Source organism: Phyllobates terribilis, unplaced genomic scaffold (assembly GCF_046119375.1).
Source record: "Phyllobates terribilis strain yellow unplaced genomic scaffold, ASM4611937v1 Scaffold_10__3_contigs__length_209671492, whole genome shotgun sequence".
NCBI lineage: Eukaryota > Metazoa > Chordata > Amphibia > Anura > Dendrobatidae > Phyllobates > Phyllobates terribilis.
In genome coordinates, this window is record NW_027362770.1 from 79,030,119 (window position 1) to 79,044,716 (window position 14,598).

Consider the following 14,598-nt stretch of genomic DNA (forward strand, 5'->3'; position numbering starts at 1 on the left):
ACACTTTTAGACCCCCGCTACAAGGAGAACTTTCACTCTCTTATTCCTGAGGTGGAGAGGTCTACAAAAATGGGGCAGTACCAGAAGGCCCTTGCTGCAGAACTCTTAAAAAAATTCCCATCTGAACACGCTAGCGGCAGAGGTCACAGTTCGTTGCCCAATCAAGGCATACAGGCGAGAGAGATGCAACTCGAATCCAGCAGAGGCAGGGGAACACTGTCAACATTCTGGGACAGATTTCTGACACCCGCCCAGCTTACAGGCCCTGAGGCGCGGGGTACTCTCACAAGTAGTGGAAAGTTTCAAAAGATGGTGAGGGAGTACTTTGCCGACCGTACCAGCGTCCTCCGTGATTCCTCTGTGCCTTTTAATTATTGGGTATCCAAGCTGGACACTTGGAATGAACTCGCTCTGTACGCCTTGGAGGTCCTGGCCTGCCCTGCCGCTAGCGTGTTATCGGAGCGTGTTTTTAGTGCCGCTGGGGGAATTATAACTGATAAGCGCATTCGCCTGTCAACTGACAATGCTGACAAGCTGACCCTTATAAAAATGAACAAGGGCTGGATTGGGCCAGACTTCTCATCACCACCAAATGACAGCAGAGTAACATAAAGTCAAATCCACTGTGTTATTTCGGGAGGTGAATTCACATGCACCGCTTCACACCCACACATGGGTATATGCTTCCTCATTTCGGCTGTTTTATGTTCTTCTCCTTATCCTCAGCCTCCACCACCACTATACCACCAGGGTGCCAGCATTGCAAGTTCCTCCGTCCTTATTTTTGTCAGCTTTTGCTTGGAAGGCATAAGCAAATCCTATGGGAGACCCACTCCCCAATAATGGGACTTATGTTTGTAATATGATGTACTGCATGGCTCTTGTAAGGGGCATTGCAAGTTGCTCCGTCCTAATTTTTGGTAGCTTTTGCTTGGAAGGCATAAGCAAATCCTATGGGAGACCAACTCCCCAATAATGGGACTTATGTTTGTAATATGCTGTACTGCATGGTTCTTGTAAGAGGCATCGCAAGTTGCTCCGTCCTAATTTTTAGAAGCTTTTGCTTGGAAGGCATAAGCAAATACTATGGGAGACCCACTCCCCAATAATGGGACTTAAGTTTGTAATATAAGCAAGAAATAGATTGGCTGACCTAGCACCACAATATGGCAAAGAGCACGTTTGTGCCAACGTCCCCATATAAGTAAACAAAAAAGAGAGAGCAAGGGACATAAAAGGCACCAAACACAACAAAATAATTCAGATAGGTACACAGTATTTTGAAAAATTCATACAAAAATTTATTATTGTTCTCGAAAACATTAAACACTACCATAAAAAGCATGTAAGACAGACAAGACAAATAGATAGGAAAAAATCCCCTTACAGAAGATAATATAATATAATCCAGAATAGAAAATCATTAACCTGTGCAAAATAATCAATAATTATGGTACATAATCTAAATCCACCTAGTAAAAGAATTTTAGCATGATTTAAATAGAGCAATCAATAAGACAGCATGCTGCCAGAATAGGGGATAAATATTCCCCTGAGGAAGCCATAATCATATGGCGTAACGCGTAGGTTTTGTATTATTTACATCTCCTTTTTCTTCCTAACTGTGCACATATATTATTGGTACTTTTATATTTATCCCCTATTCTGGCAGCATGCTGTCTTATTGATTGCTCTATTTAAATCATGCTAAAATTCTTTTACTAGGTAGATTTAGATTATGTACCATAATTATTGATTATTTTGCACAGGTTAATGATTTTCTATTCTGGATTATATTATATTGTCTTCTGTAAGGGGATTTTTTCCTATATATTTGTCTTGTCTGTCTTGCATGCTTTTTATGGTAGTGTTTAATGTTTTCGAGAACAATAATAAATTTTGTATGAATTTTTCAAGATACTGTGTACCTATTTGAATTATTTTGTGTGTTTGGTGCCTTTTATGTCCCTTGCTCTCTCTTTCTTATGTTTGTAATATGCTGTACTGCATGGCTCTTGTAAGGGGCATTGCAAGTTGCTCCGTCCTAATTTTTGGAAGCTTTTGCTTGGAAGGCATAAGCAAATACTATGGGAGACCCACTCCCCAATAATGGGACTTATGTTTGTAATATGCTGTACTGCATGGCTCTTGTAAGGGGCATTGCAGTTCCTTTTAATTTTTGGAAAGCCTTCCATTCACTGCTTAGGCCAACAGTGCACAGGAGACCCAGTTGCTATAAATGGAAAAAAAGGTTTAGTTAAGGCCCTCTGACGTCCATGTCATTTCCAAGGGGCATTGGAGTGCCTCGAAATTTTTGGTAGGCATTGCACTCACTGTATGCCCTGTAACTGTGTAGGCGAACCGCTCCTTTTGTTACAGAAACATATCCTACAAGACATATCTGGTTGACTGGCCTGATATTGATGTGAATGGTCCCTGTTCCTCCTGCTCTTTCTCCTTTGCCACTACCTCATCCATCATTTATCACCTGAAGCTTTGTTTTAACGGGAGTCATAGAATTTGGATAGTAGCAGGAAAACATCCAGCAATCCTCGGAGGAGGTAGGATATGCGCCAAAACGCTGACCACCTCAGGCCTAGCCGCTACTACATACATGCGCTTGCATTCCAACAAAACAAAGCAGATGCTAACTTCTATCATCCTCATCATGTTCCTGTAATGACCGGAGGTCCGAGAGAGATCCAGTGAGTCACAAACTGAGACAGAGACAGAAATAAACAACACTTTCTTTACTAAAACAGGGATTAGACTAAAATTCAGTATTGGGTGAATCAGTCTCAGGTTCTGCCTGGGACACTGTCTCTACTAAATACACATAATCAGCAAGAGCTGAAATCAATGTGCCAATCTCAAGGTTTCCAGCTTGTGTGAATTATTATAGAGATCTGAAACAATTTTACCTAAATATTGAGTCAGTCTAGTGAGGGCGGTCTATGGGGACCCCCTGAGATGACACACTGCATACAATCCTACCACTATGAACAATAGTAATGCAGGAAACTATATCAATTGCTCTTATACACTTATTATCAGGATATCCGGATATCTTAAAGTTATGGTACCGTTAACCTCAGATGCAGTCTATCACAGGCCTGTGAATCGCGGTGGCTGCAGCTAGTCCCGGAAAACTTTGGCGCCAAAACAAAAACATAGTTCACAAAACAGCAAAAATTCCTTGTCTTGTCGGCCGATGCCGAGCCCTCACACCGGGGACTTTAGTCCTGTAGCCTCAGATTAAGGTCTGGGAAGATCTCTTCACAAAGTCTTGTCAATATCCTCTCAGTGGAAATGGCACCAGAAATCTTCTTTGCTCCCGAAGTCTCTTACTGTTATCCAGTACACAAACTGCATGCTCCGTCACAGAAATGGGTTCCTCAGTCCCTTCATCACTCGACACATGACTTCTCCAGCACAAAGTCTAAAATCCACTCAACATGGACTTCCACAACACTCCACAGAGCCACACAGCTTCCCCAGCTCAGCACTTGTCCTTAAACAGAGAAAGGGGTAAACAAAACCCCATAGGGTAGAGTGTAAAGATTCTTGCAGCTCCTTCTCACAGACTTCCTGTCTCGACTCACTCATCAGACGCTTCTAGAATACACACAGCTTCTAGCACTGCCCCTCCTTTGAGCTCAGCCAGGCAAAAGTCACAGGGTCCTAGTGCTCCCCTGCTGTTATCACATTTCACACTCTCACATGCCACCCCACTAGAGGTTGGCTTCCTCGACACACCTCCCCACTCAAAGTTGTCTTGTGCATAGCGTTGTGGTGGTATACCCGCCGTAGCTCGAGTAGTTCTCCTGAGACCCACCCCAACAGGCTCGGCTCCCGAGGGAGCAGATGTCTCTTCAACGGGAGCCAATGGGGCTGCTCCCTCCTGAGGTGAGGCGCCCTGTGCCACATCAGACGGATCAGGTAACTGATCTGATTCCCTGTTCTCTGTAGGACATACCACATTCTCAATACTCTCTCCACACGGGGACAGATCTGTCGCAGGGGGCAAGTAAGCAGGGGCGGAGACAGACCCACCATCAAATTCGAGAGTATTAGGGATGCCCACCCCTCGGGACACAGCCGGTGGTTCCGGGGAAACGGGGACAGCATCTTTAAGCCAGCACCGTTGTAGCATGTTACGATGAAGATTATGGGATGGTCCCCCTCTCCCCACTGGTTCAACCTCTTAGACTGGAGTCTCAGGGCTCAGTCGTTTTTTTACCAGGTACGGAGTCGCCTCCCACCGTTCACTCAGCTTTCCGAACCGTCGTTTGATTCTCACCAACACTCTATCCCCCGGGGAGAAAGGCTCGGTTTGCACGGGGCGCGTGTCCTTATGGGTCACCTGACTGAGTCGATCACCCACCACCTGATATACCACCCTCAATCGCCGCCGGTGTTCCCGAACCCATTCTGATGCGGTCCGAGGGGGATTGGAGGAGGGATCTGGCATGCTCAAATCCTCAATGTCCTGCCCTGGCCTCTCGAGCATCAGCATGTGTGGTGAGTAGCCAGTAGTGCTGTGCACTCTGTTATTGTAGGCCCACATCAATTCGGGAAGATACCCAGGTCAGCGTACCTGTTGTTTACCCTCCAACGTCCTCAACATCTGCAACATAGTCCGATTAAAGCGCTCACAAGCTCCGTTACTTTGGGGATGGTAAGGTGTCGTTCTCGACTGTGCGACACAATACAGCTGGTACAGCTCCTTCATCAATGCCCCCTGAAAACATGCCCCTTGGTCCGAGTGTATTCTTTGCGGACACCCAAACACCTGAATGAAATATCGACACATGGCTTCAGCCGCCGACTCCGCCGTCTGATCTCTTGTCGGCACTGCTACAGCATACTTGGTGAAGTGATCTGTCATTACCAAGCAATAGGAATACCCAGACGTTGAGTATCCTATCAGGACATAGTCAATCATGAGCAGCTCTAAAGGAGCGGCGGTCTTAATGGATTGCGTGGGCGCCCGCTGCTCAGGGCTCTTACTGAGACCACAGACCCGACACTGCTGACACGCCTCCGTCACCATCTCCCCCAATTCAGGACAATAGAGGACTCGCTGTAGCCACTGCAGTGTCTTTTCACTCCCAAAGTGGGCCCCCTTCTCATGTGCCTCACGAGCGACCACCGGACCCATTCCCATAGGAATTACTAGCTGGTACCGGTGCTGCAGCTCAGATGGCAGGTACACCTTACGGTACAAGAGGCCCTGTTCCACGCACAACTTATCCCACTGTCGCAGTAGTTTCACTCCTTCCACGGACATCTGGGCCTTTTCCTCTGCACGCGGCCAGACCCCTTTTTGTACCCAACTGCGCACTAATGCAATGTCAGAGCAATCGTTCTGGTCCTTCGCCCAATCCGAGGGTGTTTTCCCCAGAACACACAGCATCCCTGATGCCACCCCACTTGAATGTACCACACTTCGGAAGATAGGTACCTGCCCCAAGTCATGGATTTCAGTGTCCTCAAGCTGGTCATCAACATTTTCCCCCGAGGACCCAAGGGGCACCCTTGAGAGTGCATCCGCATTTCCGTTTTCCCGCCCAGATCGAAACTTAATTCGATAGCTAAACTTAGCAAGGCGAGCGACCCACCGCTGCTCCAGCGCTCCCAGCTTTGCGTTTTCTAGGTGACCAGAGGGTTATTATCAGTCATGACCAGCACCTCAGCTCCTGTTAAATACTCGGCAAAGGGTTCCGTCATCGCCCACACCAGGGCCAGTAGCTCTAGGCGAAACGAACTGTAGTTAGCTGGGTTGCGTTCAGTGTCTCTCAAATACCTGCTGCCATAGGCGATTACTCGCTCCTGACCATCCTGCACTTGCGCTAGTACCGCCCCCAGCCCATGCAGACTGCCATCGATATATAACAGGAAAGGGGAATCGAACCGGGCATACGCTAACAACGGAGCACTCGTTAGGGCGGTCTTCACCTCCTCAAATGCCTTTCGCTGCTGGGGTCCCCATGGGATGGGGCGATTTTGGGGGCCTTGTGCCGTCCCTCTTAAGAGCTCATTCAGGGGACTCACTACTTGAGAAAACTTAGGTACAAATCGCCGATAGTACCCCGCTAAACCTAAGAAGGCCCGAACCTCTCGCAGGGTACGAGGGGGTGGCCATTCCTGCACAGCCATGACCTTACTGGTCGCGGGCAGAACCCCGTCCGGAGTCAACACGTGGCCTAGATACTCAATCTGACTCTGTAACAGTTGGCACTTCTTTGGTTTTATTTTTAGGCCATAACAACTGAGCCGCCGGAGAACTTGACGTAACTTCTCAATATGGTCTTCAAATGAGGCCCCGAACACCACAATGTCATCTAGGTATATCAGGACTGATTCAAAATTCAGATCACCTAAGCAATGTTCCATCAGGCGCTGAAAAGTTTCCGGGGCATTAGTGAGCCCGAAGGGCATCCTGTTAAATTCAAAGAGCCCCATTGGTAGGACAAACGCCGTCTTGGCTCGGTCTTTTTCGGCCATTGGTACCTGCCAATAGCCACTTGCTAAATCCAACGTCGAGAAATATTTGGCCCGACCCAATGCCGACAGAGACTCTTCTATGCGAGGTAATGGATATGCGTCCCTCACCGTGTGAGCATTCAATTTGCGATAGTCCACACAAAACCGAAGGGTCCCATCCTTCTTCCGCACCAAGACCACAGGGGCCGCCCTGGCTTTCTCGGATCACTGGTTGTCAAGCATACTGGCCACCATGCGCTTCACCTCTTGATAGAGCATTGGGGGAATTTGACGATAACGTTCCCTAATAGGAGGAGTATCCCCTGTGGGAATCTCATGCTCAATCGTCCGGGAACAACCGAAATCCTCCGCATGTCGCGAAAAGGTCTCTTGATGTTCCCACATGACCTTCTCCAGCTGCTCCAACTGCACGGGGGTCAGTTTCTCCCGATCCACTCCCATCTGGTCCATGATCACACGACCATTCCATTCTTCGTTAGGAGATTCGGTCTGGCCTACTTCAACCGCGAATGTCCAAGAAGACTGTTCATCTGGGCGAAGTTCAAACACTGTCTTATCAGGCACCTTCCCTGCTGGCACGAACAATTCAGCCAGAATGGTCCCAGCAGGAATTGTAACAGCCTCATCTAAAACGTTGATACATCTGACTGGCACCCGTCCAATCGCGAGAGACCAGGCCATACTCCTCACCTTGGCATTCTCAACTCCCCTGATGGAGAAGCCAGGGACCACCGGAGGAGTCTGATTGTCTGGTGGGCTCGGCCAATGCTGCCCTAAAGCAGGCCAGGCTAAGAAAAGTGTGGGAAAGGTTACCGGGACAAATAGGGGTGGCTGGGGACCGAGTATGAACACCCAGCCGCCCCCTGGAGGCTGGGGAGCAAGCGGTGACATCCGGCCACCGGGTGGCTGGGGACTGAGTATGGATACCAGGCCGCCGACGCAGCCATGGCGTGGTAGCCAGATTCCGCCTCCACATGCCTAAAAGGCCCAATTTCAAGTGCAAGCAAGCAGTATAGTATTGCAGCCTGGGGGCGGGTGGGTCGCAGGCTGCATACTTGCGCTTGTATTGCAAGGAATGGGGGAGGTAGAATTGAACACTGCCCTGGGACTAGAACTTGCACGGGCATAGTTGCAAGTCTGCATCTTCTGATGCGGCAAGGATCACTTATGATGGGCACACTTTTAGACAGTGACCTGGGAGTCAGAGATGCTTCCAGGGGTCTTCCCCATGCTGTTCCCTTGTCTTTTCAGCACTTTATGCATGTGTCACACAGCACATGGCCAGATAAGGTTGTAAAATGTTAAAATGACATTTCCCAGTGAATGCATTTGTCACAGTTGAAAGCAATACAAAAGTGCGAAAACGCATAAAAAATGCTACTTGTGAACATAGCCCAAGGTGTGGAGGAGTATTTTTGTTTTTGGTTATTTATTTTACCTTATACACAAGTCTTTACGCTGGAAAAGAAATTCCTTAACATATTTCACAGGAAAACAGTTTCAGTTTAGTTTTTGAACGTTTTATTGTGAGCCCGTAAAAGTGGCTTAATACCTCTGAAGATGTTGTTGACAGCAGTGACCTGGGGGTCAGAAATGCTTCCTGGGGCGATCCCCATGCTGTCCCCATGTCATTTGAGCACTGTCACTATCGTTTTGGGCACTTGTTAGGCTTTTAAAAGATTGCCGGGGGTGCCACCGCAAAAATGCTCGGGTCTCCCATAGACTAACATTGGGCTCGTTGCTCGGGTCGAGCACCCGAGTATCACGGCGAGCTTGGCCCGAGCTTCGAGCACCCGAGCATTTTAGTGCTCGATCAACACTAATAATAACATAAATAAATATATATCTCTATATAGTTCCAACTGTTCACACATGCCAAAATGTGGCAGCAATATTGAGGAATCACCCTATAAGAACCAGCCGAGGAATAAATACATTGAAATGATGTACCAAAATAGTAGAAAAAAAGCCAGACAGTAAAAGTGCAAGTGCAAAGACCTCTCGGAATGACAAGGAAATGTATACCAGCAAGAAGTTGGGACAACCTGTGGGGGTGATGTACAAAACCCAATACACGTTTCTTGTCAGCTTCTTCGGTAAATAAAAACACAGCATACACAAATAAAAACACAACTTTAAATACATTTAAAGTTTGAAACATATAACATTTTTAATATCAACTTAAAAAGCCAATGAATAAATTAATGTAAATGTGCACATAACTAATAATTACATACCTTTCTTTTAGAATGCTAATAAGAATTCAACAAGAAATCAATAAAAAAGAAGAGAAGAAAGGATTTTTCCCATTAAGGTATGATTTTTTTTTTTGGGTTCTAACAAAAGTCTAGTTTTATTTCTGAAAGTTAAGAAAAAAAAACCCTGCCTCTGTAAAATATGATTTACCAATTCTTAACAATTATTATATTTCTATAAGAATACCCTTGAAAATATAATTTATCTACAATTATAATAGCCTTTAATTATTCCTTTTCTATTCCAACTTCCAATGGCGCAGTTACTGTTTTGTGCCATCAAAAATTGCAAGCCATACTGTTTGACAAAATGACAATTGATTATCAATTTGTAAGAAATTTGCAACCTCCAGTGCAACCGCACTTCTGATTTTGTAAAACGGCCTCTGAAAAAAAAAAGAAAGCAATATCAAATTAATTACCAAACTTTCATTGCTGATGATTTACTAAAATATGCCATATTTAGAAATTCAGATTATTTATAATGAAATCCATCCAGAATAAATATAGTCATGTTTAAAGCTTCTTGACTAACATTGGCTTTTTGTCAGTAACCTTTCTACACTAAACTACATATCAGTTGTATGAATTACCCTTTACATTCTGTTATTCCACAACATAATTTTACATTGATGTTTTTAAGCGTTTAAGTACAGCTAAAGGGCTTGTCCGGTCCAAATCGATAAGTCTGCATTCCATCTGTGTGTCTGCAGACTTATGAATCCCCCCCAGCGCACACACTGTGTGTTGCGGAATTTGCCAGTTTCTGACCCGTTACCAGAGGATGTATATGCATTATACAAACTTCCAGCTAGTGGTAGCGGCCTCACTTGCATATACTTGTATGGAATGATGCCACTCCCTCTAGTCGGGCATGCTCACTGGACGACCGCGTCTCTAGATGGAGCGCGGCCTCGCTCTATACAAGTACACTAGATGGGCCCTGGCTGGGAGTATATATAACCCATGCTCACACAGAGTAACTGCAGACTTATCGATTTGGACCGGACAACCCCTCAAAGTTGCAGAGATGGCACGGGATATAGAGCTATATTTGCGGTTGTGGTTGAGCTCTATTTGCCTCAACCACAAAAGGCGAAGCATTTAACTACAACTCTGATTCCAAAAAAGTTAGGACAATGGTGTAAATTGTAAAGAATACAATGATGCAAGGATTTGGAAATCACTTATAGTAACATTTTATTAACAATAGAACATAGTACCAAAATCATAAATTGAAAGTTAGACATTTTTCCATTTCATTTGAAAAAAATTAATTCAATCAGAAATTGATTGCAGCAACACATCTCAAAAAAGTATAGCTGCATTCCCCTCTGTGCATCTGTCCTCACTATGCATGTCACCTTGCCAGGTTGGGTTGGTGCCATCAACGTCTACCACCTCGTCTTCCACGTACGCACCCTGGGCCTCCTCCTGACTTGCTGGCAATTGTGTCTCATCATCATCATCCACCTCTCGTGACAGTAATTTCCCTTTCCCACTGTCACCTTCATGTGACCGTGGCTGCTCAAATATTTGGGCATTGCTACATGCGATCTCCTCTTTCCCCACTTGAAGCGGACCGAGTGAGAGGCCCGAATCTATAAATGGGAAAGTGAACAACTCTTTGGAGTGTCCAAGTGTGGGATCTCTTGTCTCCGGGCATTCGGCATGGTGGGAGGAAGGAGGATCAGGGTGAGAAATGTGTGGTCCAGACTCATGGCTAATGAGACTGGACCGTGTGGAAGAAAGGGTGGTGGTGGTGGCAAACTGACTGGAATCATAATTTGTAATCCAACCAACAACCTTTTCACACTGCTCTGGCTTCTATAATGGTGTTCTATGGCCCCCTACAAAGTGGGACAGGAAGGTAGGCGACTATATGTGGATGCTTGTTGCGCTCCTTCAGCAGGCACAATTTCAGCTTGCCCACGGCCTCTGCCTGTGCGTGCACCATCAGCATCACGTCCACTTCCCCATCCCTTGCCAAGTGCCTTGCCCATTTTAACTGGAGTGTAATATTTGTCATGCTCCAAAAGTGTCATGATTATTAAGGCAGTAATATCGGATCACGTCTGATGATGAACAAGGTTCTCTACTTCCACAATACAGCAATGCAATAAAATCAACCAAATCTGGCTGTATTCAGCTAATAAGCAAAAGGAGCAGTGAAAATGGTGTACTATATTGCTTTTTAAGCAAATAATCAGGATTAAGAGCAAAAAAAAAAAAAAAATAGCCCAGATATTTAGGGCTGTGGATATCAGTAACAGCAGTAGACAGAACGTGCAATGGACCCTATTCTGCTCTATACACTCTCCAAAAACTGCCTGCCTAATTCCTTCTATCACCAGGAATCCTCACCTTTCTGCTGTTAATCAGCACTTCCTTGCTGTGTCCTTAAACACAATATATGCAGCTGGATTAGCCTTAGAAGGACTGTTAGTTCAGGTGTATATTGCTCTTGAATACCTAACTAATAAACTGCCAATTCTCTCCCTAGCTCAGCAGCACCTCTCCCTACTCGGCCTGTCTGAAGGGTAGACTGTGACGAACATAGGGTCTGATATAGACCCGATGACGCTATGCAGCCAGCCAATCACTGTAATGTCATAACCAACATGGCCACGGCATTACAGTGCGTGGCAGGAAATCCTTGCATTTTAACTCACTGCCTAAAGAGCGCCAAACGTGGGGCGGGGACTCGAGCTCCCGCCCAAGCATCCTGGAAGTACTCGCTGAGCGCCAATCATCTCGAACCGAGCAGCAGTGAGCACTCTCGCTCATCACTACTCATTATGCTATCTATTTTTTTACCTGCTTCCTTTTAGATGAAGCTTCATTTGAGAGTCGCCATGCTGGGATTCTCAAGCAAGTCATCATAGGGGGGCAGAGGCTATGGTCACTGCTGCAGCTTATGCACCCACCTTGAAGCAAAACGTGAAGTCCATTTCAGAGGCTGGGCTAGTCCCTCCTCTACCGAGCATGTGTCATTTGTTAATTCCAGCTTATGCTCATTTGGAGCAGGTCACTGTGCAATTTTCTTGTCAGTGCACAGTGACTGTTCGCTCCTTCACTGACTCCGATGACAGGTCGACAAGAGAATGCACTGTCAGTGCACATTGTAAGCTGAAAACCTGGCTAGCAGAGACCAGCTCCACCCCACAAGTGACGTCGCTTGTCATTGCTAAGGATACAAAGTCATGTGAACAGCTACATAAACTACAATAGGTACAAGTTCTATCCATGAATATCATGGACAGAACTCATATAAGAAAAACTAATGTCTAAATGAGCCCTAATAGCCAAAATTGGCTTCAACAAGAAGCGGGTAAAGGCTCAGAGTATGCCACATATTGAAGCAATTAAATGGGATTTCCTGGATTACAATATTGACAATCTATGTAGCTCAGTGGATGTCTGACTTCTGGCACCTATGTCATTCTACTGAGCAGGGTAAAACACGGTAAATTGAATGGACCATGGAATTCCAATCATTCCCATTTGCGGGAGCATTGGGTGTGTTGCACAAATTTGGCTTATGATATTGTAGCACATTTACTGTTCAAACGTAAAAAATCCACAAAAAACGCACATTTTTAGGCATATATTGTTTGAAAATGACAGATGGACGCATACTCATCTTTCAGTGTTTCTGAAGCTCCAGAGCATGCCGCTCTGTAGATCAAAGCTGACTCTAGAATCAGTGTCTTCTCTATTCTGAAGTCGCAGAAAAACAGCAGGGGTCTGATACAATGTGACTGACCTACAAAAAATGCTCAATAGATAATATACAATATCAGCAGGGAGAGAAATTCATATAATAGCATAAAATATAACTTTTAATGATATAGTTAAAAGAACCTAGAATAAAAGCAACACACAACGACCACCAATAATTTTGACAAGATAAAGTGCAAGTGCTCAAATAAACCAGTGCTCATATGAAAAGATTTGATTTCACTGCTGTGTCATGATGAAACACTATCGTCCAGGGCAAGATTGCAAGAGCAAGATGTAACAGGGATCATTTCTATAATACAGGGCTACATTCATTTTTGGGGTACCATTGAGGCAGTACTACACATGAATACTGCCCTGTCAGGGCAGGAGCAATATATGGGGCATGACAGGGTATTATAAAAATGATCCCTTTTGCATCTTGCTCCTGCAATCCTGCCTGGACAATAGTGTTTCATCATGACAGAGTGGTGAGATCAAATTTTTTATATGAGCACTGGTTTATTTTGAGCATTTTATATTGTCAAAATTATTGGTGGTCATTGTGTTTTCTTTTATTCAATGTTCTTTTAACTATGTCATTAAAAGTTTTTTTTGCTATTTTATGAATTACTCTATTCTGAAGTCACATCATCAATGTAGTCTGTGATTGGATGCAGTGGTCAGGTGACTAGAAAAGCCGGTCATCAGAAGTCTCAAAATTAATTAAAATGGTTCATATTGTGCCATTCCTGTTATTCCTGTTAAAGTGTATGAATTAAGAACATGGTGTTAAAGGGAACCCGTCAGCAGGATTTTGCTAAGTAAACTACAGGCAGTGTCATGTTGGGGCTGCTGCACTGATTAAAATGATACCTGAGGTGAAGAAATCCATCTTGTGTAATCAGTGAATCAGTGTTTGCAATTTTGAGTTAATGATATGCTCGTGCTCTGGGGCGGGACTGTAGCCAGGATCTTATCCTGGTGCTCTAGGCCAGATCAGCAAGAATAGACCTGCCCACAGGCCCTGAAACACAAGTATGTTCCTCATCACAGAGACAGACACAGAGACAGAAACTGACAGACAATCTCTCTCTGTCTTATACATTAACCACTAATACATACACAGCCCCCTCCAGCAACTCCATCACAGCAGCACAGAATGTGTCAGTGACCCATGTCTGAGACAGACAGACAAAGAGAGATACACAGAGAGAGAGATATACAGAGAGAGAGTGAGAGATACAGAGAGAGAGGGATACACAGAAAGAGGGATACACAGACAGAGAGGGATACAGAGAGAGACAGACAGACAGATGCTGTGGTGGAGTCACTGACATACTCTGTGCCGCTGTGGTGGAGTCGCTCACATACTCTGTGCTGCAGTGGTGGAGTCGCTGACATACTCTGTGCTGGAGTGGCGGAGTCGCTGATATACTTTGTGCTGCTGTGGCGGAGTCGCCGACATACTGTGTGCTGCTGTGGTGGAGTCGCTGACATTCTCTATGCTGCTGTAGCAGGGGTCACTGATAAATTCTGTGCTGCTGTGACACCGTCTTTGGAGGTGGCTGTGTAGGTATGAGCGGTTGATGTATAAGAGAGAGACAGATTGTCTGTCTCTCTATCTATCTCTATAACAGAGATGCCTGTGGGCAGGTCTTTTATTGCTGATGTGGCCTAGAGCACCAAGATATGACCCTGCTGTCAAGGGTGTGTCAGGATTGACAGACAGTCAAAGCATCTTCCTGGTCCTTTTATGATTTCTCTCTCTTTAGGACCCAGCGGTGATCCTCACCTTGCTTGGGGATTACACCTTTCCCTTTAGGACCCTAAGGTATCCTCACCTTTCTGCTGTTAATCAGCACTTCCTTGCTGTGTCCTTAAACACACTCAGATCCTGAGAGAGTTGCTGGTGATAGCGTGTTATACCTATTCAGACCTGGGATTCTAGTAGTCGGCTAGAATTACCTTGGAATTCCTTCGTTGATTGTTGCTGTGTCATCTTGGAGCTAAGTGTATTCCCCTGTTTAAATAGATGTTTTGCCACGGCACCTATACTCCGTCAACCCAATGTTTCTAACCTTTCAAGGTTGAAGTTGATGCGTTAGAAATGGGG

At 45.3% G+C, this 14,598-nt stretch overlaps 1 protein-coding gene across 1 annotated transcript in view; it reads left to right on the plus strand.

The window, feature by feature from the left end:
* The window catches only part of LCP2 (lymphocyte cytosolic protein 2), a 757,892-nt gene that overhangs the window by 229,461 nt on the left and 513,833 nt on the right, over positions 1-14,598 (plus strand). The window contains exon 4 of the mRNA XM_073649612.1: positions 8,756-8,821. Coding sequence (XP_073505713.1) covers positions 8,756-8,821 — 66 coding nt within the window. The remainder of the gene's footprint in view (positions 1-8,755; positions 8,822-14,598) is intronic.